The sequence below is a fragment of the Chamaea fasciata genome, unplaced genomic scaffold (genome assembly GCF_029207755.1).
Source record: "Chamaea fasciata isolate MVZ Bird 193981 ecotype frontalis unplaced genomic scaffold, bChaFas1.0.hap1 SCAF_13, whole genome shotgun sequence".
Taxonomy (NCBI): domain Eukaryota; kingdom Metazoa; phylum Chordata; class Aves; order Passeriformes; family Sylviidae; genus Chamaea; species Chamaea fasciata.
Window position 1 is genome coordinate 9,019,467 of NW_027094098.1, and position 23,662 is coordinate 9,043,128.

At 61.7% G+C, this 23,662-nt stretch overlaps 1 protein-coding gene across 1 annotated transcript in view; it reads left to right on the plus strand.

Annotated features, from left to right (window-relative positions):
- Positions 1–1,621: 1,621 nt before the first annotated feature.
- COL7A1 (collagen type VII alpha 1 chain) overlaps positions 1,622–23,662 on the plus strand; it is a 33,824-nt gene continuing 11,783 nt past the window's right edge. The window contains exons 1-84 of the mRNA XM_066195228.1: positions 1,622–1,703; positions 3,981–4,071; positions 4,179–4,359; positions 4,437–4,596; positions 4,690–4,783; positions 4,867–5,025; positions 5,228–5,391; positions 5,490–5,619; positions 5,718–5,840; positions 6,394–6,540; positions 7,224–7,343; positions 7,465–7,611; positions 7,779–7,895; positions 7,970–8,119; positions 8,319–8,447; positions 8,534–8,680; positions 8,844–8,969; positions 9,039–9,182; positions 9,264–9,389; positions 9,464–9,610; positions 9,691–9,819; positions 9,898–10,047; positions 10,184–10,303; positions 10,388–10,534; positions 10,624–10,760; positions 10,848–10,974; positions 11,053–11,196; positions 11,268–11,425; positions 11,529–11,570; positions 11,719–11,745; positions 11,861–11,905; positions 12,117–12,209; positions 12,527–12,598; positions 12,891–12,917; positions 12,992–13,045; positions 13,236–13,304; positions 13,396–13,509; positions 13,827–13,853; positions 13,995–14,048; positions 14,161–14,223; positions 14,346–14,405; positions 14,555–14,590; positions 14,727–14,771; positions 14,985–15,020; positions 15,127–15,171; positions 15,278–15,313; positions 15,394–15,420; positions 15,521–15,550; positions 15,710–15,781; positions 15,886–15,945; positions 16,054–16,089; positions 16,231–16,311; positions 16,438–16,473; positions 16,560–16,604; positions 16,698–16,769; positions 16,908–16,952; positions 17,059–17,085; positions 17,168–17,209; positions 17,835–17,915; positions 18,076–18,111; positions 18,212–18,247; positions 18,333–18,413; positions 18,597–18,632; positions 18,859–18,930; positions 19,139–19,183; positions 19,368–19,403; positions 19,546–19,581; positions 19,690–19,794; positions 19,949–19,984; positions 20,153–20,188; positions 20,361–20,408; positions 20,525–20,560; positions 20,736–20,867; positions 21,028–21,237; positions 21,325–21,360; positions 21,540–21,584; positions 21,753–21,824; positions 21,959–22,003; positions 22,155–22,217; positions 22,305–22,349; positions 22,645–22,680; positions 22,981–23,016; positions 23,201–23,245; positions 23,474–23,506. Of these exons, the coding sequence (XP_066051325.1) occupies positions 3,990–4,071; positions 4,179–4,359; positions 4,437–4,596; positions 4,690–4,783; positions 4,867–5,025; positions 5,228–5,391; positions 5,490–5,619; positions 5,718–5,840; positions 6,394–6,540; positions 7,224–7,343; positions 7,465–7,611; positions 7,779–7,895; positions 7,970–8,119; positions 8,319–8,447; positions 8,534–8,680; positions 8,844–8,969; positions 9,039–9,182; positions 9,264–9,389; positions 9,464–9,610; positions 9,691–9,819; positions 9,898–10,047; positions 10,184–10,303; positions 10,388–10,534; positions 10,624–10,760; positions 10,848–10,974; positions 11,053–11,196; positions 11,268–11,425; positions 11,529–11,570; positions 11,719–11,745; positions 11,861–11,905; positions 12,117–12,209; positions 12,527–12,598; positions 12,891–12,917; positions 12,992–13,045; positions 13,236–13,304; positions 13,396–13,509; positions 13,827–13,853; positions 13,995–14,048; positions 14,161–14,223; positions 14,346–14,405; positions 14,555–14,590; positions 14,727–14,771; positions 14,985–15,020; positions 15,127–15,171; positions 15,278–15,313; positions 15,394–15,420; positions 15,521–15,550; positions 15,710–15,781; positions 15,886–15,945; positions 16,054–16,089; positions 16,231–16,311; positions 16,438–16,473; positions 16,560–16,604; positions 16,698–16,769; positions 16,908–16,952; positions 17,059–17,085; positions 17,168–17,209; positions 17,835–17,915; positions 18,076–18,111; positions 18,212–18,247; positions 18,333–18,413; positions 18,597–18,632; positions 18,859–18,930; positions 19,139–19,183; positions 19,368–19,403; positions 19,546–19,581; positions 19,690–19,794; positions 19,949–19,984; positions 20,153–20,188; positions 20,361–20,408; positions 20,525–20,560; positions 20,736–20,867; positions 21,028–21,237; positions 21,325–21,360; positions 21,540–21,584; positions 21,753–21,824; positions 21,959–22,003; positions 22,155–22,217; positions 22,305–22,349; positions 22,645–22,680; positions 22,981–23,016; positions 23,201–23,245; positions 23,474–23,506 (6,741 nt within the window). The 5' untranslated portion in view covers positions 1,622–1,703; positions 3,981–3,989. The remainder of the gene's footprint in view (positions 1,704–3,980; positions 4,072–4,178; positions 4,360–4,436; positions 4,597–4,689; positions 4,784–4,866; positions 5,026–5,227; positions 5,392–5,489; positions 5,620–5,717; positions 5,841–6,393; positions 6,541–7,223; positions 7,344–7,464; positions 7,612–7,778; positions 7,896–7,969; positions 8,120–8,318; positions 8,448–8,533; positions 8,681–8,843; positions 8,970–9,038; positions 9,183–9,263; positions 9,390–9,463; positions 9,611–9,690; positions 9,820–9,897; positions 10,048–10,183; positions 10,304–10,387; positions 10,535–10,623; positions 10,761–10,847; positions 10,975–11,052; positions 11,197–11,267; positions 11,426–11,528; positions 11,571–11,718; positions 11,746–11,860; positions 11,906–12,116; positions 12,210–12,526; positions 12,599–12,890; positions 12,918–12,991; positions 13,046–13,235; positions 13,305–13,395; positions 13,510–13,826; positions 13,854–13,994; positions 14,049–14,160; positions 14,224–14,345; positions 14,406–14,554; positions 14,591–14,726; positions 14,772–14,984; positions 15,021–15,126; positions 15,172–15,277; positions 15,314–15,393; positions 15,421–15,520; positions 15,551–15,709; positions 15,782–15,885; positions 15,946–16,053; positions 16,090–16,230; positions 16,312–16,437; positions 16,474–16,559; positions 16,605–16,697; positions 16,770–16,907; positions 16,953–17,058; positions 17,086–17,167; positions 17,210–17,834; positions 17,916–18,075; positions 18,112–18,211; positions 18,248–18,332; positions 18,414–18,596; positions 18,633–18,858; positions 18,931–19,138; positions 19,184–19,367; positions 19,404–19,545; positions 19,582–19,689; positions 19,795–19,948; positions 19,985–20,152; positions 20,189–20,360; positions 20,409–20,524; positions 20,561–20,735; positions 20,868–21,027; positions 21,238–21,324; positions 21,361–21,539; positions 21,585–21,752; positions 21,825–21,958; positions 22,004–22,154; positions 22,218–22,304; positions 22,350–22,644; positions 22,681–22,980; positions 23,017–23,200; positions 23,246–23,473; positions 23,507–23,662) is intronic.

The following is a 23,662-nucleotide window of genomic DNA, read 5'->3' on the forward strand; positions in this document are numbered from 1 at the left end:
CTGACTGGTGATAATTGCCAGGGACCACAGGCTCCTTTCCTGGGATGCTGGGCTGGGTGCCACATCACGGAACTGTCGGTGGCTGGTGTTGGAAGGCATTCCTGGAGCGTGTCCCAACTGGCCCCTGTGGCAGACAAGGTTCCCCCTCCAGGCTCTGGCCAGCTCCTCTGCTCCTCACCCGCCTCAGCACCAGCCCCCTCCTGCTCCTCTCCCAGTGTGGAAGTGCTGGGAGAGGTGGCTCCTCCCTCCCAGCAGCCCCAGAGCTGCCCCATGCAACCCCACTGGCTGGAGATGCTTATGTTGTGCTGGAGTGAGGAACTCTGCAGGGCCACAGTAGGGCCAGAAAACTAAAATCCTGTACGGGTTGTGCTGTATCCTGCCCTTGTCAGATCAGCACCAGAGGCAGTGGCTGTAGTGGCTGGAGAGGATGGGCAGATGATGGGGGCAACATCCAAGCCCCACAGCACCATGAGTGCAGCAGGCTCTGTATCTCACCATGATGCATGACTCATCCCAGTCCAGAGAGCTGAAACCTCACCTGGGGCTGAAGATTTTCTTGTTTCTCACTAAGGCAGCAGTGAGGCCTCATGCCTGGCAAACATGGGCAGGGAGAAGCTCAGCTTCCATGCTCACTCTCAGACCAGGGGGCTCCCTTCCGTGGGGGTGGCATGACCCCTGTGAGGCTCAAGGGTTAGTGCTTTCCTGGGCAGTGCCCTGCAAAGGCCAGGGTTGTTGGGACCCTGTGGGGGTGTCCTGGAATATCTTAGGATCTGGACAGCTGTTGAGTATCATTTGAGAACTAGGTTCACATGCACAGGTGAGGAGCTGGGGTCAGCCCTACAAATTTTGATCAGTGTCAGTGTAGAGGAATCAGCATGATCTGGGGCCAAGCCAGGTGGGAGATGGGGAACCCCAAGTCTGGGCTGTGGGGATGACTAGTGGCTGGGCTGCCAGCCTTACAGGCTTTGAGAAGGGTTTACAGCCTTTCGGGATCTTCCCGGAGGGACTGGCGTGCAGCGGCGCGGGGGTGCCCGTGAGTCACTCACACCTGGTGCTCTCCATCTGCAGAGGCAGGACCGTCCCGCGCCGGGGGCCGCAGATTCCTTCTCTGGTACTGGTATGCGGAGGGAAGCTGGGAAACACCGTGGAGGCGGAGACACTGGCTTTGGGGACTCAGCACCCCTGCGTGCCCCACTCCAGTGCACATGTAAAGGGAATACTGCTGGCAAGATGGTCATGATACTGCCGGGCTCTTCGTGGGGGATTGGGGCTTGGGGACCACCCCAAACCTGTGCCTGCCCTAGTCCTGGGGGCCGAGGTGATGGGCAGAGCCCCTGGCATGGCTGTGAAATGTCGCTGCCCCCGGTGCCGCTGCCTATGGTGCCCGCTGGCCGATGCCCGCCCCGACTCTGCCCCCGTTGGCCGGTGTGACCCTCGGCCACCCGTGCCCTGTCGCCGGCACCGTGCCGTGGGGCTGCTGTACCAGCTCCGGGCCCGGGGCCAGCCACAGAGCCCTTGGCAGGCCCCTCCGCTCCCTGTCTAATTGGGACAGGCCGACCTGTTTTCATTAAACGGGCTCTGGCGGGAGGAGGGTTTAGGGATGGTCCTGACATGAGGATACTGGACTCACGGCCGGACCCAGAGGGCTGGAGCAGGCAGGGGGAAACCTGTGGCCGCGGAGAACTTCGGAACCTGCCCGCCAGGTTTGGGGGCCGGGGCTGGGGTCTAAGGAGTGGAAGGCTAATGAAGAGGAGGGGATGCACTGCTTGCTGTGCCTTTAAGAAGAGTGAGGGCATCGCCGCTCCTCCCCTGCCTGGGAACAGCTTGTGCCTGGGAAAGTTGCTTGCAGCCGACCCTGGAGCATCTTTGCTTGGTGGCCGGTGGCCCTGCCCTGGGCCGCCATCTGTGAGGTGGCCCTGGGCCCTAGAGATCCCACTATTGCTCCCCTTGCTGCCCACAAGAAGATGCCCCTGGACCTGTCCATTGCCCTGCCAGGAGCAGGAGGTGAGCCCCTGGGCCAGTGGCCAGGAGGGCACAGGTACGTGGGGTGCTGGGGACAGGGGAATGCAGGCTGGCCAAGGGGTCAGAGGATAGGTGGCATGGGGTGCATGGCAGGTTCCTTGAGCCAGGGTCAACCCCAGGGGAGCACAGGGACCACTGGGGAGGATGAGGTGCTGTGTGATGTGCCCCCAGGAGCAGTGTGTTCCCACAGGGGCCCTGGGGGTGAGGAGCACTCTGAGGGTCAAGGGTGCACTCTGGACTGAGGAGAAGCTCAGGGGACTGTTCCACCAGTCACATGTTGGGCAGGAAGTGAGACCAGGGCAACATGAGGTCCCTGCCTGCCTTGCTGGGCATCTTCTCCCTTCTGCCTCCTCCCAGCAATTGCAGACAGATCTCCAGTGGCTTTCCGACAAGTTTCTCCAGCTCTAGGGTAGGTCTCAGCCACAAGTCTGCTGTGAGATGATGTTTTGAGCAGGGCAGGATGATGTTCCCACAGCTGACTCCAGTGCAGTCCCTGTACTAGAACCATGGGTGCTAGGGTCTCACATGATGGGTTCCCCTGATCCCTGTATGCAGGAAAGATCCTGGATGAGGCCTGGCTGTCCTGCGGCCTCATGGGAGCTGCGCTGGCATAGGGAGCAGCCCTTCACCACCAGTGTCCTTCCCAGGGCTAGTGGTCCGAGCCAAGCTTTAACCCAGATGGGGCCAGGGGCTCAGGTCCGTGTGGCAGCTCCATCCAGCTCTGCCTGGGGCCAGGCCCCAGGTCTCGAGGACACATTCCCCTGACATGGATGGATGGATGGATGGATGGATGGATGGATGGATGGATGGATGGATGGATGGATGGATGGAAAGAAATGGGTGGAAGTGCGGCCAGCTCCTGGCTGGGAGATGCCGGAGCTGCTCACCTTCCTGGAAGATGCAGATGCTGGAGGGAAAACCGCCTTGAGCCTTACTGGAGCCCACTCAGCCCCTCACGGAGTGGCAAATCCCGCGGCAACCATTCCCGGGTATCCAGCCCTCTCCTGCTTCATCCCCATCCCCGAGCCGCTGCGCGTCGTGCAGCCTCGGGGCAGCCCGGGGTGGCACTCGAGCGGGAAGAGCCTGAGGAGCTGCTTTCTTTCCTTCTTTCCTTCCCTCTCGGGGAGCGGGTGGGAAAAGCCCTTTGGGAGGCCGGGCTGGGCGGGGGCCGCTCCGCTTCGCTCCCCCCCGGACCGTGCTCCGGGCCGCCCTCCATAAAGGGGCGGGAGCGGCGGGGTCCGGTGCGCGCCGGCACCGCCTGCGCTCGGCACGGAACGGCTCGGAGCGGTGCGGGACGGAGCGGCCCCGCGGGGGCGGTGGGTGAGTGCGGAGCTGCGGGTGGGGAGTCCTGCCGGGCAGGACCGAGCCTCCCCGCGGGCACCTGTGGGCACTCGCCCGCTCTCCCGCGCCGGGGCTCGCATCGCTTGGGCCGGGCTGTGCTTGGGCTGGAACCCGGCATTGCCGTCGCGGGGGTATCGGGCCAGGTGCCCTTCGCCGCCGCGTGCGTGGAAGCGGCGGGCGAGGGGGGGGTATTGGCAGGCAGGGCTGCCCACGCTGGCTCCCCGCTGCCCGAGAGCACCTTCCTGGGGCGGGAGGAGCCCCTGCGGGCGGGGGCCCAGGTGAAGCAGCGGCCGGGGTGCGCCGCTGCCGATGCCGTGGCGTGGGGCAGGGGAGGGGGTGGCCGAGGCAGAATCCGGGTTGTAGTCGGGCCAGGCGCTCCCCGTATCCCCCGCACCGTGGACAGCCCCACCGTCTGTTCTCGGGCCAGCTGCTGCCCGCTTGCCCCGGCCCGAAGCCGGGCTCTCCCTGCCCCGTGGGGTGCCTGGGACGGTACTGGCACCCTGCCCTCTCAACGCTACCAGGTGTTCTGGCACGGGTGGTGCTGGGAACTTCCCGGACTGCTGTCCCTAAGGCTTGGGGCTGGTGTGAGACTGTGATGGCAGCATCCTATCCTGCAGGCTTCCACGATGAGCAGCCAGTTCCTACTCCTGGCTGTGCTCCCGGCGCTCCTGAGTGCTCCAGCTGCCATGGCACAGAAGAGGAGCCAAGGTGGGCGCTAAGCACTGTGTGCACACGGTGGGTGGGAAATAAGAGGGCTTCAATACCAATGTGCCACAGTGCCAGTCTGTGGCCTGAGTGCTGTCACTGCTCCGCAGCAGTGTGCGAGGATGTGCTGGAGGCTGACATCGCCTTCCTGGTGGATGGTTCATCCAGCATCGGAAGGAACAACTTCCGTGCTGTCTGCACCTTCATGGACGAGCTGGTGGCGCCCTTTGTGCAGGCGGTGGGTGAGAAGGCAGTGCGCTTTGCCATGGCACAGTACAGTGATGACCCACGGTGAGCCCAAGGGGAGGGGGCATGTGGGGTGCACAGTGGCAGGGCTGGGAAGTGACAGTGTCCCCTGCACTCCCCAGGGTGGAGTTCTCATTCTCCCAGCACACTGATGGCACAAGTGTCCGGAGGGCCATCCAGCAGCTGAGCTACAAGGGTGGCAACACGCGGACCGGTGCTGGCTTCCGCTACATTGCTGACAACTTCTTTGGTCCCACGCAGCGCCGGCCTGGGGTCCCCCAGGTATGTGCAGAGCAGTGGCCCTGGCAACATCGGGAGAAGTGTCAGGTCCATGGGCCCCATGCTGGGTCCCACAGTTCTTTCCTGGCCCTGCAGATCTGCATTCTCATCACGGATGGCAAGTCACAGGATGATGCCGAGGGGCCGGCAGCGAAGCTGAAGAGCCAGGGCATCAAGGTCTTTGCCGTGGGTGAGTGAGGCTTCTGTACCATGTGGAAGAGTCTTCTGCTTGGTTCAGGTTCTTCCCTCACCCATCATCTCCCTCTGTCCCAGGCATTAAGAATGCTGACCACAAGGAGCTGATCCGTGTGGCCTCAATGCCTACTGATGCCTTCTTCTTCTACGTTGGTGATTTCAAGCTGCTGGACACGCTGGTGCCACTGATGACACGCAGGGTGTGCACGAGTGTTGGGGGCACCCTACGCCTTCTGGGTATGGGCCTTCATCCTCCTCCCTGAGGGGCACAGGTGCTGACATTGCTGGGTACCAGACAGTGCACCCTTAGCATCCATCCTTCCACCAAAATAACCTCCTGGCTATCCCATCCCATTGGGCACACATCTGTGCTGCCCCAGCAAGATCTCCCCTCTGCTTCATGCACTGTGGAGCCAACAGCCCCTGTGATACCCCACAGATGGACCAGGCCACACTGGCCCCTCCAACCTGGAGATCCCAGAGCGGGGCCTCGACCATCTGCAGATCCGCTGGAGAGCAGCCAGCGGTCCCATCACTGGCTACCGGGTGCAGTACATGCCACTGACCGGGCTAGGGCAGCGGATCATGGCAGAGAGGCAGGAGGTGAGTGCCCCCACCTGACTGCTCAGAGTTCCTGGAGGTTCCTGGTGCCTCCATGTGTGACCTGGGGAAGATGAAGGGGTGACATTGTTCCTGCCCAGGTGAGTGTGGGGCCACGGGAGACAAGCACTGTGCTTCGGGGGCTGCATGCTGGGACAGAGTACCTGGTCACTGTCACTGCCCAGTACACCAACAGCATTGGCGAGTCAGTGTCTGGCCGAGCAAGAACCCGTGAGTGTCCATGTCCATAGGGACAGGGGTGAGTGCAGGCATTGGGTGCCCACAGCACATGGGGCTGGGGACTCATCCCTGCTTCTGCGTGCCTCCAGAAAGCCGTGCTGGCTCCCCTGTGGATTTTCGTGTGGTGGAGGCAGGACCAACCTTTCTGCGGCTGGCCTGGCGGCCTGGCCCTGAGCCCCCCCAGGGCTACAGCCTCATTTATGCTGTGCGAGGTGAGGAGATGGTCCCTGCGAGGGTCGGTGCTGCCTGGGCACCCTGCCTTTGTGCAGCCCCCTGGGCAGAGGGAGGTATGGATGAGAGTAAGTGCAGGGATATATGCCCAGAGTGCTGTGGGTGTGTACCCGCCCACCTTCCCCGGCATGTGTGCGCTGGGTGTGGGGCGCGTGTGTGTGCAGAGGCGTGGACGCAACCTCTGTATTCCTACACCCGGAGGCTTCATGCGCAAGGCTCAGGGTGTGTTCTTGGGTGTGCACAATGGCTGGGGGTGTGGCGTGTGCCCCCATGGCTGCTGCACATGGGGAGAGCAGGCAGCAGACCCCTGTCCCAGCCAGGGACCAGGCTGGAGCCACACACCTGGCAGCCCCACCCTGGTCTCAGGTATTCCAGAGGGTGCTCCTTCCTTGGCCCATGTCCCAGCCTCTTCCCGGTGCTCCCTACCCCTGGCACTGACTGGCATCCTTAGGGCAGGGTGCAGGCCCATAAACACCCCTTCCCTCCTGGGCCTGGTGTGTGCCATGTCCCTGCGTCCCCCCCACACCCCTCCAGGAGAACCTCAAAGGGAGAAGAGCCTGACGGCCAGCGCACAGTCAGCCACACTCAGCAACCTGCAGCCTGACACTGAGTATGTGGTGATGCTCCGGCCCCGCTATGCACAGCAGCCCAGTGTCCCTGCCACCCTCACTGCCCGGACACGTAAGTCCTGTGCCCAGCCCTGGGCCCAGCAGGGGTTAGGAATGGGTTCCCAGCACAGGGATGCCTTCCTCCAATCACTGTGCCCCATTGGGATGAGGCTGCCTGGCCCATTGCTGCCTGTGGGAGTGGGATGGGGATGCAGGTGATGCTCTGAGCCCCAGAAGTTGCTCCCAGGGCAGGATGCAGCACTGTGTGCTCCCAATTTCCTTTGCAGCCTTCTGGGAATGTCTCCACCAGAGCTTTCCTCCCATGACGTAAAAAATGTTGACTGAAAAAATGCAGGGTTTGAGTACAGTGCTCTGGGCAAGGAAAGTGTGGTTTCCACCCGGGCAGAGGCTGTTGGAAAGCATCTCTGGATAGGAGTGGGGATGAGGCCCCAGGGCAACACCTTTGCAAGCATCAGATTTTGGTAAACCAATTCCTTCAGCTGCCCAAGGCAGTCTTAACCCACAGAAAATATTTAAGGCATTAAGAGGAAGACATTTGCACTCCATTTTGCATGAATTTGATGCTTTGAAGGAGCTGCCTGACTGTGGGCTGCACTCAGTGACCTCAGTGTGGTTAGCATCTGTGAGCAGGGGAAAGGGGGCTTCCTGGAGACAGTGGTTTTCAGGTGAAGGTGCTTCCTGCTGCCCTCTGCCCCATCCTCATGTGGGAGATGGACAGTCACCTCACTTCCACAGGGCACCTGGTGGGCGTAAAGCACTTGACTGTCCACAACGTCTCAGCACAGAGCATGATGCTTGCCTGGCAGTCTGTTGATGGTGCTACTGGCTACCGGATCTCCTGGGCAACCCGCACAGGTAGGTGCCACTTCCAGAGCTTGTGCCCCTTCTGCTGTGGCCCCTATGAGGGAGGACAGGAGGGAGCTGGTGGCACCTGCTGCCTTAACTCCCCAAGGGCCTGCTGCACTGGCTCCCACAGGGCAGGACAGGCACAGGGTGGACCTGGATGCTGGGCAGATGTCACATGCATTGGTGGGGCTGCAACCCAACACCGACTATGTGGTGACGGTGGCCCCACTCTTCAGGCAGCTGGAGGGGCCCGCAGCCACTGTGCGGCAGAGGACAGGTAGGCGTTGGGTACAGGTGATGCCATCCTGCTGCAGTGCATGGGAGGGGGCAGGGACCAGCCCTCAAAGCCCCTATCCTTGCCATGTGTGGGGACCAGAGGACATGGGCTGGTGGCTGGCAGCAGAGTGGCACAAAGTACCCTAGGTCATGGAGTCCCTCTTGCAGAGGCAGGTACAGACCAGATGCTGCAGACCAAAATCCTGGGCCCCACATCCATCCAGGTGCTCTGGACCAGTGCCCGTGATGCTCATGGCTACCGTCTGGAGTGGAAGAGAGCCACAGGTGGGCTTGGAGTGCCTGTTGGCCCTGTGGGCCCTCCATGCCAGCAGCTGGCTGTGATCCTTTCCTTCCTGCAGGACCAGAGCCCCCCAGAACGGTCTCTCTCCCCAGCAGCGCCAATACCTACCAGCTGATGGGGCTGAAGCCGGGCACTGAGTACCGCATCACCCTCTACACGCTCTATGAAGGCCGGGAGGTGGCCACCCCCGTCACCACCTTTCAGACAAGTGAGTGCTGCTGTGGATCCCCTGAGTTGTCCCCCACCATTCCTTTGGCATGGAGGGCTGTCCCACTGGGCATTGCTCAGCCTGAGGACTGCCTTGGCCATGAGACGCCTCAGCTGTCTGGTCACAGCCCAGGATGAGTATGGGGGCCACGCTGTCCAGGCTGTGCCTCTCCAGCTGTGCCTCCCATGTCCCCTCACAGGCGTGGAGGCACCTGTGGCTGCTGTGTCAGACCTGCGGCTTGTTGAGGAATCGGGCAGGCGGGCACGGCTGAGCTGGACCGGTGTCCCTGGTGCCACCGAGTACAAAGTGACGGTGCGCAACAACCAGGGTGAGTCTGTGGGCAGGGGCATGGGTGGCACCTGGGAGATCCTGACCAGCTGACACTGAGCAACTGCATTGCCCCACTCCTGGCAGATGGCACGGAGAGGACAAGGCACATCCCAGGCAGCCAGACAGGGCTGGAGCTTGGTGACCTCCGGGAAGGCATCACCTACCTGGTGCGTGTCTCGGCACTAGCAGGCAGTCAGGAGGGCAATGCTGCCACACTCACCATCCGCCTCAGTGAGTCCACATCAGGATTTGGTGGCAGGAGTTCTGTACTGCATGTTCCCACTCTGGATTGCATCTGTCCTCTATCCCCCTGCAACCCCTTGGGGTGGCAGCTTGGCTGTGGGGTCCCATTGGACTCCCCAAGGTGACGCTGTGGTGCTATGGGGTGGTGCAGAGTATCCGGAGGTGGGCAGCATTTCAGAGCTGCGGGTGATGGAGGCCGGTCCCAGCCAGCTGCGGGTCACCTGGAGAGGGCTACCAGGTGCTGGAGGCTACCTGCTGACATGGCAAGGCAGTGATGGTGAGTGTATGGACCCTGGGTTGCTGTGGCAGCAGTGCTGGAGCCCTTCCTACCCCAGACATCTCTTAGGTCTGAAGAAATCCCGCTTCCTCCCTGCTGACCCCACCACCTTCACCATTGAGGGGCTGCACACCAACATCGTCTACACTGTTGGTGTCTCAGCCATTGTGGATGGCCGTGAGGGCAGCCCTGTCACTGCTACAGGACGGATAGGTGAGCTAACCCCTGCCTGTCAGTGCTGTCTGGTGCTATTTGCTGTGAACCTGGGTGACAGTGGCCCTCTTGGTGTCACAGTGCCGGAGCAGGTGGGGAAGGTGACCCAGCTGGAGGCGCAGGCGTCCAGGAGCAATGTTGCCCGTGTCACTTGGGTCGGTGTGCCAGGAGCCACTGCCTACCATGTGGTGTGGAGCCGCAGGGATGGTACTGTGGGACGGGGATGGGGGCGGGCTGTGAGGGCAGCAGGGTGGGGGGCCTGATGCCACAGTCCTTGGCAGGGAGTTTGGAGAATAGCCAGCGCGTTCCTGGCCACATCAACTCCTTTGACATCCCCAACCTGGAGGGAGGCGTCTCCTACACTGTGAAGGTGACGGCACTCATTGGCAACCGGGAAGGCAATCCTGTCTCCATTGTCGTCACCACTCGTGAGTGCTGGGGCTGGGGGCATCATCCCAGAGTGGCACTGGGCACTCCTGCCCCTAATATCTGCCCCTCTGCTCCACAGCGGAGGCAGTCCCCCTACGCCCTGTTAGTGGCTTCCAGGTGACTGAGGCCTCGGAGCACCGCCTGCGCCTGACCTGGCTGCCAGTGGCTGGCAGCACCGGGTACCGTCTGTTCTGGCGCCTGGCTGAAGGTGAGCATAGCTGGCTGGCACCCCTGCATCCCTGCCAGCCCCCACCTGCACCCCCTCACCCCTCTCTGCCCCTGCCAGGGGGGCCCCAGCATAGCCAGCAGCTCCCAGCCACCTTCAGCGGATCTTACGATCTGTCGGGACTGGAACCAGGCCGGCGCTACCAAATCAGCATCACCAGCCTGGCTGGCAGCCGAGAGAGTGAGCCAGCCACCATCAGTGCCATCACCAGTAAGGGACTGCCTGGGGCCAAGGCAGCATAAGCCCCCTGACACATGACTTGAGCCCAGAGGGGCACTCAAGGGGCTGGTTGGGGGGTTGGGAGCTGCCCCATGAAGCTGGGACGCCCTTTCCTCCCCCTTGGTAGCTGCCCCAAGCCACATCACCAGCCTGCGGGTGACAGAGGTGCAGAGAGATTCGGTGACTCTCACCTGGACCCCAGTCCCTGGTGCCTCTGGCTATGTCCTCTCCTGGAGCCCTCCCGCAGGTGAGACGAGTGGGTGGCCCCAGGATGGTGGGCAGCATCCCCACAGGGGCTTGCTGATCCCTCTGACTGTCCCCTGGGTGGCAGCTGGTGGGGAGAAGGGGCGGACATTGCCCAGCACTGCCAGCTCCCAGCAGGTCTCTGGGCTGCGCCTCGGCCAGCGCTACACCTTCACCCTCCGCCCACTCCTGGGGAGTGCACCAGGTGCCGAGGTGTCTGTCAGTGAGCGCACAGGTACTGTGGGGTCACTGCAGGAGTGGTGCAGTGCAAGTGCTGGGCTTGTCTCCACTCTGGTGGTGGCTTCACCCCTTCCCGGCCCGCAGTCTGCAGGGATGCCCTCGGTGACGTGGTCTTTCTAGTACACGGCACCCGCAACAGCTCCTCTAGTGCCAACGCTGTCCGCACCCTCCTCTCCAACACCGTGTCCGCCCTGGGGCGCCTGGGCCCTGAGGGCACTCAGGTAGGCTGCTGCCACAGCACTGGGGACACAAAGAGGGGTGGGGCACAGGTGGGCCATGGTGCCCACTGCTCCCCTTCACCCTTGCAGGTGGCCCTGGCCACATACAGCTACCGCAGCCTCCCCTGGCTGCTCCTCAACCGCTCCAGTGACCTGCCCACTGTGCTGGAACAGATCCGCACCATGCGCTATGAGGAGCCCAGCGGCAACACCATCGGTGAGGGGTGGCACTAGGAGCTGGGGCAGTGGTTTTGAGGATCCTGCTGACTGTTCCTTCTTCCTTCTACTTCTCTAGGGGCAGCTATCACCTTTGCCAGAACCTACCTGCTGAGTCCTGGCGCAGGGCGTCGTCCTGGGGTACCAGCAGTGCTGGTGGTTCTGGCTGACAGCCCTTCTGGGGATGATGCCATCACTGTGGCCAGGGATGCCAAGGCTGGGGGTGAGGATGAATAGGGTCTCATCAGGGTGTGCAGGGACTTCTGTGGGGTGCTGAGAGTGCTCTTGGTTCAGGGGTACACGTGCTGGCAGTGGGTATGGAGGGCGCAGACAAGGAGCAGCTCCGGCACATGGTCACCAGTGAGGATCCACGATACATCTACCATGGCAGTGACCTGGCAGAGCTGGAGGGAGAGCTAATGGATGACCTCTGCACCATCATCTCCACCATGGTAAGGGCCAGAGTACCTCGAGGGGTGTGGAGGGGGAACAGCCCCATGTAAGCTGGGGGGACTCCTATCCCTGGGTTCACACAGGCTTGTCTTTTCTTGCCAGCCAGCGCAGAAGCCGAAGCCCTGCACTGTGCAGTGCCCCAAGGTGAGCTTCTCGAGGCTGTGCCATGCCACAGGCACTCAGCATGGGTCAGGGACCCCTAGCTGCCAATGGCAGAAGCCCAGTGGGGAGTTAAGTACAGGGGTAGCACAAGGGTGCCAGCCCCTAACTCCTTTCCTCTGTCCCCTTGCAGGGCGAGAAGGGAGATCGCGGTGAGGCAGTGAGTGCTTTGGTGACACCCTGCCACCAGCTGGTGGCTCTGCGGGGTTTGCATCTCCCAAACCATGCTAACATCAGCTCACAGGGGATGCTCACTACTGGCTTTGTCTCTGCAGGGACTGCAAGGACGTATGGGACTACCAGGTCTCCCTGGTCAGCCGGTAATAACCTGATGGAGGGGGGCATAAAAGGGGCAGCTCCCTGGAGAGGGCGGTGTCATGGTCCCCTTGTCCTCATGTTCCCTTGTCCCTTTGTCCTGCCAGTGGGTGGGTGTGGGGCAAGGACATGTCCAGCCCTTGCAACAGGGGTAGACAGGCAACACCTCTTAACCACTACCTGCCAGCCAGGCTGTCCTGTCCACTGTATCTCTAGGGTCGCCATGGGCTTCCTGGCCCTCCAGGACCACCAGGGCCACAGGGTCCACCAGGAGAGAGTGCCGAGAGTCCGGGCAAGAAGGGGGACAGGGTGAGTACCTCTGCCCCCCCACTTAGGCACCCCAGGATCCCTGGACACAGTGACCTAGCTCCATGGGGGCTCTCACTGCCCCTTCGGTCTTCACACCTACGCTGGAGGGGAAATCCTGCTGAAGAGCCCCAGTCCAGCTCCACACTGCACCCTCACACCCCAGCTCAGCACATGGGGGAAAGGCACCCTGAAATCCAGCTCTGCCTTGGGGCTGTCCTGAGCTCCCGGTGCTGGGACCAGCACTACCTGGAGCGCTTAAGGTGTCTGTCAGTGCTGGGGTACACCAGATGCTGGCATGATGCTCCTCTGTCCTGCAGGGATTTCCTGGAGCCAGTGGGATACCAGGAAGCCCTGGACGCCCTGGGAATCCTGGATCACCTGGGCAGCCAGTGAGTAAGGGTGTCCCTTGGCTTTACTGCTGGACAATGGGCTCTTCCCATTGCGCTGCCTGTTCCCTGAGCCATCCTCTGCTTCCCTGTTCCCTGTGCTGGGTGACTCTCAGCAGCTGGCAGGGTCATTGCTGTCTCCTGTGTGTATATCCCAGGCAAAGTGTACTGTCTATCCTTGCTTTGGCTGGAAATGCCATGCCATGTCACTCCACTCCACCCCATTCCATCTCATCCCATCCTCACTCCCCTGGCTGGCAGGGATGTTTTCACCTCTTGAGCTGTTATTTTCTAGGGCATCCCTGGTCCTCAAGGCGATCCTGTAAGTATGGCCCCAGCCCTCCCCAACCCTTCTCACACCCAACACCCCCTCTCATTCTCATCTTTCCTTTCCAGGGGACAAGGGGGCCCATGGGACTTACTGGCCCAAAGGGGGAGAAAGGTGAACCGGTAGGTGATGGACAGGGGTCTGTCCCACAGGGGTACCTGGGGAGCATTGGGGACCCTGGTGGGCACATCTTGGCACCTGGCATCTCCTGGCCCCAGGGTCTCCCAGTCTCCCTGCCAGACTCCTGGCCTTGTGACACTGTGGCCACAACAGGGCACATGTAGTCACTGATTTTTCCTCCTCCTCGTGCAGGGAGAGCCCAGGGTGATCATGGATGGAGAACAGGGACTACCAGGCCAGAAAGGGGAGCCAGGTGTGCCGGTAGGTGTGGGAATACAGATGTGAAAGGGTCTTTGCCAGCACCCCCAGTCCACACCACAGCCTCAGCTGATGGAGCACCTCTGTCCTCCAGGGCACCCCTGGCTCACCTGGGATCCCTGGCCCACGGGGGCCCCTTGGTAATCCAGGCTCACCTGGTCCACTCGGACCCATGGGGCTACCAGGACCTCCTGGAGAGTTTGTGAAGGTACCTCCCTCCGATGCTGCATGGGAATGGCTGGGGGATGTGTGGGCAGATGGATGGGGGGAGCAGCCAGCTGCTTGGAGCTGCTCCCTGTGGACGCCTCCTGGCCCTGCTCATGGGCTGTGCCCTCCACCAGCTGTGCCTGCACACATATCCACGTGCCTGAGCTGTTGCTGGCACTGGGCAGTGTGGAAAGAGGCACATGCCATGCACATACCCTAATGCCACTGATGGTGGACTCTACCCAGCATGTTCCTCTTCTATTCAAGGGCATGGGGACAGCCCAGAACTGCCCTTATTTGCTTTTTTTGCTCTTGCAGGGAGAAAAGGGTGACCGAGGGGAAAGGGTGAGTGGCTGTGCATTTCCCTGACTCCCCTGCCCTACTGGATGGAGGTCCCTTGAGTGTCCCAGGGCACAGCCCCTCAGGGTGCTGGGGAGGACTGAACCCTCAGGGCAACCACACAGGAGCTGACCCTTCTCTCTGCAGGGCCCCCCTGGATTCATAGATGGGGCAGTACCTCGAGGGGATCCTGGACCCCCAGTGAGTCGAGCCCCTAGGCCAACAGGCTTGGCAGAGCAGATCAGGGCTGCAGTGGCTATGTGTGCCCAGGGCTGATTTGCATCCCCAGGGGCTGAGGTTTTATCTCTTGCAGGGTCTGCCTGGGGACCCCGGGCCTCGGGGACCTGCTGGGCCCCCTGGCCTGAAGGGAGAGAAGGTAAGAATGTGGCAGGGATGCTCCCCACTGGGGCTGGACCTCACACTGCTCTCCAGCGGGGATTCCCATCTGATGGACATCCCCATGTCATAAGCATGGCTATTGCCTTTCCAAATCCCTAGGGTGATGGCACAGAAGGTTTCCCAGGGTCACCTGGCCGCCCTGGGGACCCAGGAGACAGGGTGAGTTTTCTGAGAGAAGGTAAGGCAGGCAGGGGCTGGCCATGCCAAGAGCCAAGCCCCAAGGGCACACCTGAGGGCTCCTGCTTTGGACAGCCTGGGCATTTGCCTTGTCACACCAAAGGTGACACCATCTCCATTCTCCTCTGCAGGGTCCTCGGGGACCACCAGGGGAGCAGGGCAGGAAGGTGAGTGGTGCAGGGACTGAAGGAACACTCTTGCCATGCCTTTAGCAGGGAGAAAAGGGTTTTGGCTTCTGTGCCAGGACCCAGGATGTCCCCCAAAGGTGCTGCTGCCCCTGACCCTGTGTTTCTCCTACACCAGGGAGACCGTGGGGCCCCAGGCGAGCTGGGAGAGACAGGCAAGAAGGTGAGATGGTGCCAAAGCAGATCAGCATTGGCCTGTCCTGGTGTCCCTGAGACCTGGAGGTGGCTGTGCCTGGAGATTGCTGTCACAACCCAGTGGTCTTGGATGGGATTCAGGGCTGAATTGTGAAGAGCTCTGGGGCAGTGTATGGGGTGGGGGCAGTGGGATGAAGAGGGAGGAAGGCTCCCTGAAACCCTCCTCTGCTTTGCTCTGCAGGGAGACCGTGGTGTGCCTGGCCCAGAGGGTGAGAAGGTAGGTGTGCTGGGGCAACCGGCATGGTGGAGTGATGCCTACTCTGGCCTGGAGCAGCCACCCTGGCAGGATGCCCACACATCTTCCTCTCCCTCCTCTCCTGCAGGGTGAGACAGGAGCCCCAGGGCACCCAGGGCCATCAGGCAGAGACGTGAGTCAGGGCAGTGGGTGTGGTGCTGTGGAGCCAGGAGCTGCCATGCCCTGGGTGCGTGTTCCCAGGCACTGCCAACTCCCTGAGGTCTCTAATCTTGTCATAGGGAGCTCCAGGACCGGCTGGCCCCCGTGGGGAGAAGGTGAGGGCAAAGTGGGGTCCCAGTGGGGTGGCAGAGGTCTGTTGGGGAAGGGGCTGGCAGTGACAGCTGTCTCTCTGCAGGGTGATCCAGGACCACCTGGCAAGCCAGTAAGTGATGCTGCCCAGCAGGTCCTCCTCTACCTGCCCCAGCCCCAAGACAGGGAGCCATGGGCAGTGCCCAGCATGGTCTCCTCTGCTTCCCCTCCAGGCTCCCAGTGTGGCTGGTGTTGGAGAGAAGGTAACCCTGGCCCAGTTGTGCCCTCCACCCTCTGGGAATGGCTGTGGGCTGGGGAGGAGGATTGCGCAGTTGGGCTCATCCTGGTCCCAGGCCTGGTTGCCCACAGCAGCAGTGGGGAAAAAAATGGGTGGTTTGGGGTGCTGATTTTGTCTGCTCCAGGGTGACAGAGGTTTCCCAGGACCAGAAGGACCTCCTGGCCCCAAGGGTGACACAGGAGATAAAGGAGCCCGTGTGAGTACTGCCTTGAGGATAGCAAGCACAGGGCACATGGCACAGCCCTCCCCAGACTCATGATGCCTGTGCTGTTGCTCCATGCTATGTCCTTTCTTGTCTAGGGTCCCCCTGGCCTGAGCATCCCAGGGCCTGCTGGCCCCAAAGGCGAGCAGGGCGATCGGGTGAGTCTGGGTGCACCCTGGGGGTACCAGCTCATGGGTCTGGTCCCTCCCCTGTCAAGGGGTCACTGAGGATCCCAGTGACACATGCTCTTCCTCTCCAACAACTAGGGTATTGTTGGCCTCACAGGCAGGAGTGGCCCAAAGGTAATGTCACTGCCCTTCCACTCATCTGTCCATCCATCTGTCTGTCTGCCCAGCTCTAGAGGGGCTATTCCTGCAGGCTGTGCCCCTTCTCTCCCCAGCTGCCCACACTCTGCCTTGACTGTAGCCCCTTGTCTTGCCTAGGGTGACCCAGGAGAACCAGGGGAGAAGGGGGAGCCGGGCCGAGCAGGCATTCCTGGGCAGATCGGGATGCGAGGCAAGGAGGTAGTGTGGGACAGGGGGCTGTGGGGCACTGTGGCCCTGAGGAGAGGGGGGCCTGGCAGGGAGCAGGGGGATGCTGGTGACTTGTAGTTTTCTCTTCTGGCTGGTGCTCACTGATTTGTGCCGCAGGGAGAGCGAGGAGAGAAAGGTGACGAAGGCACCCCGGTAAGTGAGGGTCCCCAAGACCACTGCCCCTTTTCCCACTGCCCCTGTTCCTACTGCCCCCCCACTCACCCCCTCTTTCCCCACAGGGCGAAGCAGGTCTGCCTGGCAAACCTGGAGACAGGGGTCCCCGGGTAAGTGCAGGGCTGCTGGGTACCTGGGGAGAGAGACCCATGGCCTCGGGGTGGCTCCTGCCAATGCACATCTTCACTTTGTCCTCCACCCAGGGCCTTCCTGGCTACCGTGGCCCTCCTGGAGAGAAAGGTGACTTGGGGGACCCAGGACCTGAAGGCAGGAATGTGAGTTCCTCCTTGTATGTACCCACTGCCCCATGGACACCCACCACCTCCCACACCTCATTACCGCACACCCACCCTTACCCCACAGGACCCACACTCCATTCTCTCCCCCTCTGACTCCATCCCTCTTTCCTGCAGGGCAGCCCTGGAGCACCAGGGAGCAAGGGTGACCGTGGGGACCCAGTGAGTGATGGCGTGGCCATGTGGGGCCCCCCACCCCCAAGCCAGCAGTGCCCTAGTCAGGGCTGCGCCAGCTCCGCTTAATTTGCTTCCCTTGTCCTTCTTTCAGGGGCTTCCTGGACCCCCAGGACGAACTGTGAGTTTTGCCTCTCTCTTCTCCCTGCCCATGGGCTGGTGTTCAGCCCCATGTGCTCCAACAGCTCCTCTCTGCCCCACAGGTCGACGTTGGACTGGGAGGAGTGGGGGGGAAGGGTGAGAAGGTAATGAATGAGTCCTTGGGTTGCTGGTGGTGGGATACCCTCTGCTGTCCTCTTGGCCCTGCCTGGCCACTGGGATCATTGTTCATCAAGCCCTCCCTGCCCAAAACAGCCTCTGCCATGTGCAGCTGATGTGCACCATGACTGAGAGGCACATGGAACCTGGGGGCACATGGGCTGACACTCCTGCCCTGTGTTGGGAAGGAAGCCCTGTAGGGCTGAGGTTTCCAAAGGAACTGGTGTGCTCCAGGCTTCCCAGCCCCACAGGGGTCCCATGGCAGCACCCAACACTCTGGACGTTCTGTTTTTACAACCCAGCTTAGGCTCAGGACAGTTTTGGCCACAGGTTGTGCTCTGTGCTGGGTGAGATTGTGGTCCCCAGCTGTGGCTGAGCTGGCTCCTGGCTCAGCAGTGCTGCTTGGTGCCCTTCTTCTGCAATCACACTCTGGCCTTCACTCCCCCAGTGGGAGCTGCATTGAGCCCAGCCACCTCTTTTTCAGCCTGTGCCTCTTATTTTGAGACCTTTCCTCTCATCCCACCCCTAAATCACACAGCACCAGCACTGTGTACTCTGGTGCAGGCTTGGTCCAGTACAGTACCCTCTGACCACTGTGCCCTTCCCTGGCAGGGGGACCCTGGGGACCCAGGCAAGAACGGCGCAAAGGGTGCCCGGGGTGATGCTGGCTCCCCTGGAGTGCCTGGAGAGAGGGTAGGTGCTGAGTCCCTGGTGTGGGAGGCACTGGGACAGCATGGTGGGTAGTGTTCTGCAGGAGAGCTGGGGGTCCTGGTGTGCAGGGGCTGCCTGCTGAGCACCCAGGATCCCCCCCTTTCCTCCATGCCCCACTGCTGAGCATGTCTCTTTCTTGCAGGGTGCGGAGGGCCCCCGTGGCCCTGCTGGCACACGGGTAAGTGTCCCCTTTCCCATGGGAGTCTGGATGAGGGACCCCTGCCCTGTGCAGCTCCTGTTAATGGGAGATGATGCTCACTTCTCTTCCGGCCCCGTAGGGTGACCCTGGGGACCGAGGCCTGCCAGGAGAGAAGGTGAGGGGACTGGGGCCTGAGGGCTGCCCCACACCACTCCCATCCCACCCCAAAGCTCCGACTGTCCTGCCCTGCTCTCTTACAGGGGGACCGTGGCCCACCAGGGCTGGATGGCCGCAATGGGCTGGAAGGCAAACCTGGGCCCCCAGGGTCTGCTGGGCTGCGGGTGAGTGTGGTCCAAGGTGGGGGGAATGTCTGTGCCTGGGTGCCACAGCTGGGAGCTGTGGGATAGAGGGATGATGATGTGGGAGGAGCTGTTCCCCTGGATGCTCCAGGCTGGGGGTGCTCTGGAGGGGGGGCCTTTGGTAGGATGGGAATGTCCCTGTCCTCATCTCCTCCTTGTCTGCAGGGGGACCCGGGAAAGCAGGGAGATCCTGGCCGGGATGTAAGTACCTCTGGAGAGGGCGGGTTTAGGTTGTGTTCCTGCTGGTGCCATCAGTCTTGCACGGACCAGTGTCCTGTCCCATGCTTCTTGATCCAGGGCAGTGCAGCAAGACCCTTCCCTGTCCCTAGCAGAATGCCACTGCCAGTCACACTCTCTTGTCCCAGGGCTGGCTGTGGCAGATGGGTGCCCTGCTGCCTTGTGCTCCCACCATCTCCTTTCCCTACAGGGGCTGCCTGGGCTGCGTGGGGAGCAGGGACCACCTGGCCCTGTGGGTCCCCAGGGACTACCCGGCGTGCCTGTAAGTACCAGCCACCCTGCAGCCTAGGGACACATCCTGTCCCATGGCCTCTGTGGATCCCAGTTGGATCCATCTGGTGGGGCTTGCCCTGTGCCCAGCTCCCATGCACCTTGAGGCTTCAGTGGGGCCCAGGCACCCCTGGCTGCTGGTGCCCCTGGCTGGTGGAGAGCCTGGGGAGCTCCATCACTGCCTTTTTTTTTCCTGCCAGGGCAAACCCGGTGAGGATGGCAAACCTGGCCTGAATGGGAAGAATGTGAGTAGGGGGAAACAGGGCTTGACTCTGGGGCTCTCCCAGGATGCTGAGGGATAGTGATCCCTGTACAACATAAGGCAAGGGGAGGATGTGGCAAAGAACCTCCATGCTCTGAGCCATCCTCTGGTTTGTACCCATGTGGAGATAGTTGAGTGGGGTGCTGACAGGCAGCCTTTGTTCCCAGGGAGAAGATGGGACACCAGGAGAGGATGGGAGAAAGGTAAGGAGATGATCCATGGGTGGTTCCTGTGTGGTCCCTGAATGATCCTCATGTGATCCCCAAAGCCAGTGGCTCCACCCTGGCTGGACCAGGAACACCATTTTGGGGCAGCATCCCTCCAACATCTTTCTCTCCTGGTTAGGGAGACAAAGGTGATACAGGACTACCTGGGAGAGAGGTGAGTACTCCCCAAAGAGGACTGTGTGATGTGGGGTGCTGGGTACATGCCCCCATCAGGGACAGACCTGGCTCCCAGATTCTGGAAGTGATACTGCTTTCTCGGCAGGGCCACAGCGGTGCCAAGGGCGAGCAGGGTGACAGAGGCTTGCCAGGCCCCCTCGGCCCCCCTGGTCTTCCTGGTGTCCCAGGGCAGGTTGGCCCCCCAGGCCAGGTGTGTAGTTCTCGACCCCATGATGCCACTCAGCACCAGACCCTGAAGTCCAGAGTGCTCTGAGGCAGGCAGGACCCCCATCCATGGCTCCCTCAGGGCACTGCCCTTTGTCCATGGAGGCTGGGTGCTATTGTGTCACCTCCATGTCTTCTAGGGCTCCCCAGGCCTCCGTGGGGTGGCTGGACCAAAGGTAAGTGTGCTCCAGTCCCCCAAGGCAAAGTTATGGGGGGACCACATGGCAGAGGGAAAAAGTCCCTGGCAGGAGGCCCTGTCCCCAAGAGTACAGGGCTGGACCCTAGTGCTGCAGTTGGTGCTGGGAAGCCTGACTGCTCCTCTTGATCCATTTGCTGTGTTTCAGGGGGACCCGGGGGAGCCTGGACTGCGAGGGGAGCCGGTGAGTACCCAGCACTGAGCCTGACAGGCTGCGAGCGCCTCAATCACAGCTACAGCCCCTGCCCAGGCAGCACCAAAGTGCTAACTCTGAAACCTACTAAGGGTGAGCACTGCTCACCCCTCTTGCTGCACCTCTGTACATCTTCTCATTCCCTCTTTTCCTGTAAACCTAGGGGCGACCTGGCAACCCTGGAGCACGTGGAGATCCTGGGACTACAGTGGTGAGTCCCTACCCTGACTTGCTGTGCTGGGACAGCAGCATCAGCCCTGGGGGACAGAACCGTCCACACCCTCTGTGGTGGGAACCTACTTTGTTTTTAATGTCTTTTTATTGCAGAACATTGAACGTAGCCTGGAAGCACTTGGCATCAAGGTATGTATTTCCCGACTGTCAGGCTGGGGCTTTTTCCTGCCACATGGCAGGAGGAAGAGGGCATGGGTGGTGGTGGGAGGACCGAGCAATTTAGCACGGGTTAGCAGGACTGTGGGGTGCTGCTGCAGTTGGGTTCCACTTATGCCTTGTCTGGTGGCTCTCTCCTCCCTCCCAGGTTTCATCCCTGAAGGAGCTCACAGGTGCCTATGATGGGAGCTCAGACTCGTCTCTGCTGGTGTCCGAGCGGCTGCGGGGCCAGAAGGGCAGTCGGGGGGATCCAGGAGAAAGGGGGCCCCCAGGCCGAGAGGTGAGTGGAGCCAGGCTCGATGCCAAGCCCCAACACTCTGCCCCACTCCTGCTTTCTGGGCTGGCTGGGGGTTAATGCAGCAAACTCAGCCCTGGGGTGCTCGGGGTAGGCTCACAGCCCCCTCAGAGCTGGCTCTGGCAGTGCAGCTTATGTTTTGCAGGGCTCCTTAGGCTTCCCCGGCGAGCGAGGACCCAAAGGTGACAAGGGGGACCCAGGTACCCCCGGCCCCCAGGGCCCCATGGGCCGGGCCATGGGTGAGCGGGGTCCCGAGGGCCCGCCTGGGCAGCCAGGGGAGCCTGGCAAGCCAGGCATTCCTGGGGTGCCAGGCCGGGCTGGGGAGCTGGGGGAATCCGGGAGGTCCGGCGAGAAGGTGAGTGTGTGTGAAGGTGTGAAGTCTGGGGGCCTGGTCTAGGGGCCTGGGGATAGCCCCGTGACAGCCACCATGGTGTTTTCACAGGGTGACCGAGGCGAGAAGGGTGACCGAGGTGAGCAGGTGAGCTGGGATTGGGACACGGTGCCCTCCATTCCCTCTTGCGCTGTGCCCCTGTTGAGGGGATGCAGGGCTCTCTGTGGGGCAGGCAGGTGCCCTATGCAGGCCAGGAGTGGCCATACCAGGAAAACTCTGCTCCCCCATGCCCTTTGACACTCAACCTATTTCTCTGCCCTTCTCAGGGAAGGGATGGCTTGCCTGGACCCCCAGGGCCCCCAGGGCCCAAGGTAGGTGATGGCTGCTGCTGGGGATCATCGTCAAGGTGCCAGCCTGCCCCTCTGGGGATGGATGGCCACATCCAGTGCCTCGGCACAGGGGCATGGGGAGGGCTTTGCCCCTGAGGGGTCCTTCCTGAGGTTCCCTGGGTGCTGGCCCTGACTGTGCTGTGCCCACAGGTGGACATGGTGGAGGGCAGCCTGATGGGCCTCCCAGGCGAACGCGGCCCCGTCGGACCCAAAGGATCGAAGGTGTGTGGCTGGTCTGAGAGGAGAAGGGCAGCTGGGACAACCAAGCTGGGGAAACATCACGAGCTGGGGCTGAGGATGGTGGTGGGGCAGAGGGGCAGCAAGGGCTGATGGCATCTGTCTTCTTCCCAACACAGGGTGAGCCAGGAGCTGAGGGTGAGCGGGGACCCAAAGGAGATAAGGTCTGAGGTTATAAGTCTCCAGTGTCAAAAGGGAGCAAAGCCCTGGGTGAGGGCACTGCTGGGCACATCCCTCTTTGGGTGTCAGCAGGCCCTGGGAGGTCATGGGAAGGTCTCTGCCTATCCTGTGACCCTGTGCTTGTCCCTACTGCAGGGTGAAGGTGGCATGAGGGGTGACCAAGGGGAGCCTGGCGAGAAGGGCAGGGACGGTGCCCCGGTGAGTCTGGCACTGTTCCCCTACCTGACACTGACCCCGGACTCTGGCTGGCACTGACCCCATCCCTGTCTCCATCCTTTGCTCCAGGGTCTCCGGGGTGAGAGAGGGCTGGCAGGCCCTGAGGGGAAGCCGGTGAGTAGGGACATGGTGGAGACATGCAGGCTGGGACTGGGGGAGGTCCTGTGGTCTCACACCAGCCAACACCAGCACAAGCAGGAGCATTTATGCTTCATTCACCTCCTTCTACCCCCAAATCCCATGCAGGGCCTGCAGAGCTTTAGGGGCCCTCTCCCTATTCCTACACCTCCTAAGTGCCCTGGCTGGGAACCACACACTGGGAATGGGGAACATCCCTGCGGGGCAGGCAGGGCTGTGTGGAGGTGGTGGCTTTCCACTTGTCCACTGACTCTGATGTGGTTCTTTGCAGGGCTTGCCAGGCTTTCCTGGTGTGCTGGGACGCCCGGTAGGTGTCTGTGTGTCCCCCGTGTCCCTCTGCCCCACCACCTCAGCACACAGCCGGGGGCTTCTGGCTGTGAATACTGGGTGAAACCATGTGAAATAATGAGGGTGAAACTCCCCTCATTAACCCTGCTGGGGCTGGGTCTTGGTCCCCCTGCATCTTAGCAGGACCTGTCCAGGCTTGTCTTACTTGGTGCTTACAAGAGCCACTGGCACTGCCTGGGTCTGCTCTCCCTGGGGACACCCCCTGCTCCCACTGGGGAAAACCCACTTCTGCAGTGATCCCATTTCTTCCTCCCTTCAGGGCAATCAGGGAGACCCAGGACCCCCAGGACCTCCGGTAAGGGGCCACCTTGCACCACGTGCAGGGGACTGTCATGCAAGGGTGATGTCAGCCAGGGTGGGCATTCCCCCAGGGAGTGGAGGTGGGGTGGCAGTGCTGGGACTGAGTGGTCCTGCTGCCCCCTCCCTGTCCTGTGCCACCATCAAGCACCACGCCAATAATGTCCCCTTGTCCCCTGCAGGGCAGCACTGGCCCACCAGGGACCCAGGGCCCAGCTGGTGCCAAGGTAAGGCAGTGGCATTGGTATCTGCATCAGTATTGCCATGTCCAGCTTGGCAGAGGGAAAATGGTGCATTGCCAGATTGGAGGACTGGAGGGAGGACCACATTTCAGGAAATTTTGGGGTGGAGGGGGGGACATTTCAGCTGGACAACCTCCTGGCTCCAGGTATGAAGATCTGCCTGTGACCAAAATTGGTTGGAGTGGTTGGGCTGATGCAGCATGTTCTTCACAGGGTGATCCAGGGGAACCTGGCTCCAGCATCCGTGTGAGTACTCATACCCTCTCCGCCAGTACCCACCTGGCTGCCCAAAACCATCCAGCCTCCCCAAAATCAGCCAGTCCCACCCCAACACACCTTCCCACAGGGGCAGCCAAGGTCCTGGCTGTGCCATCCCCTCTGACGTGGCTGTTTCCATTGCAG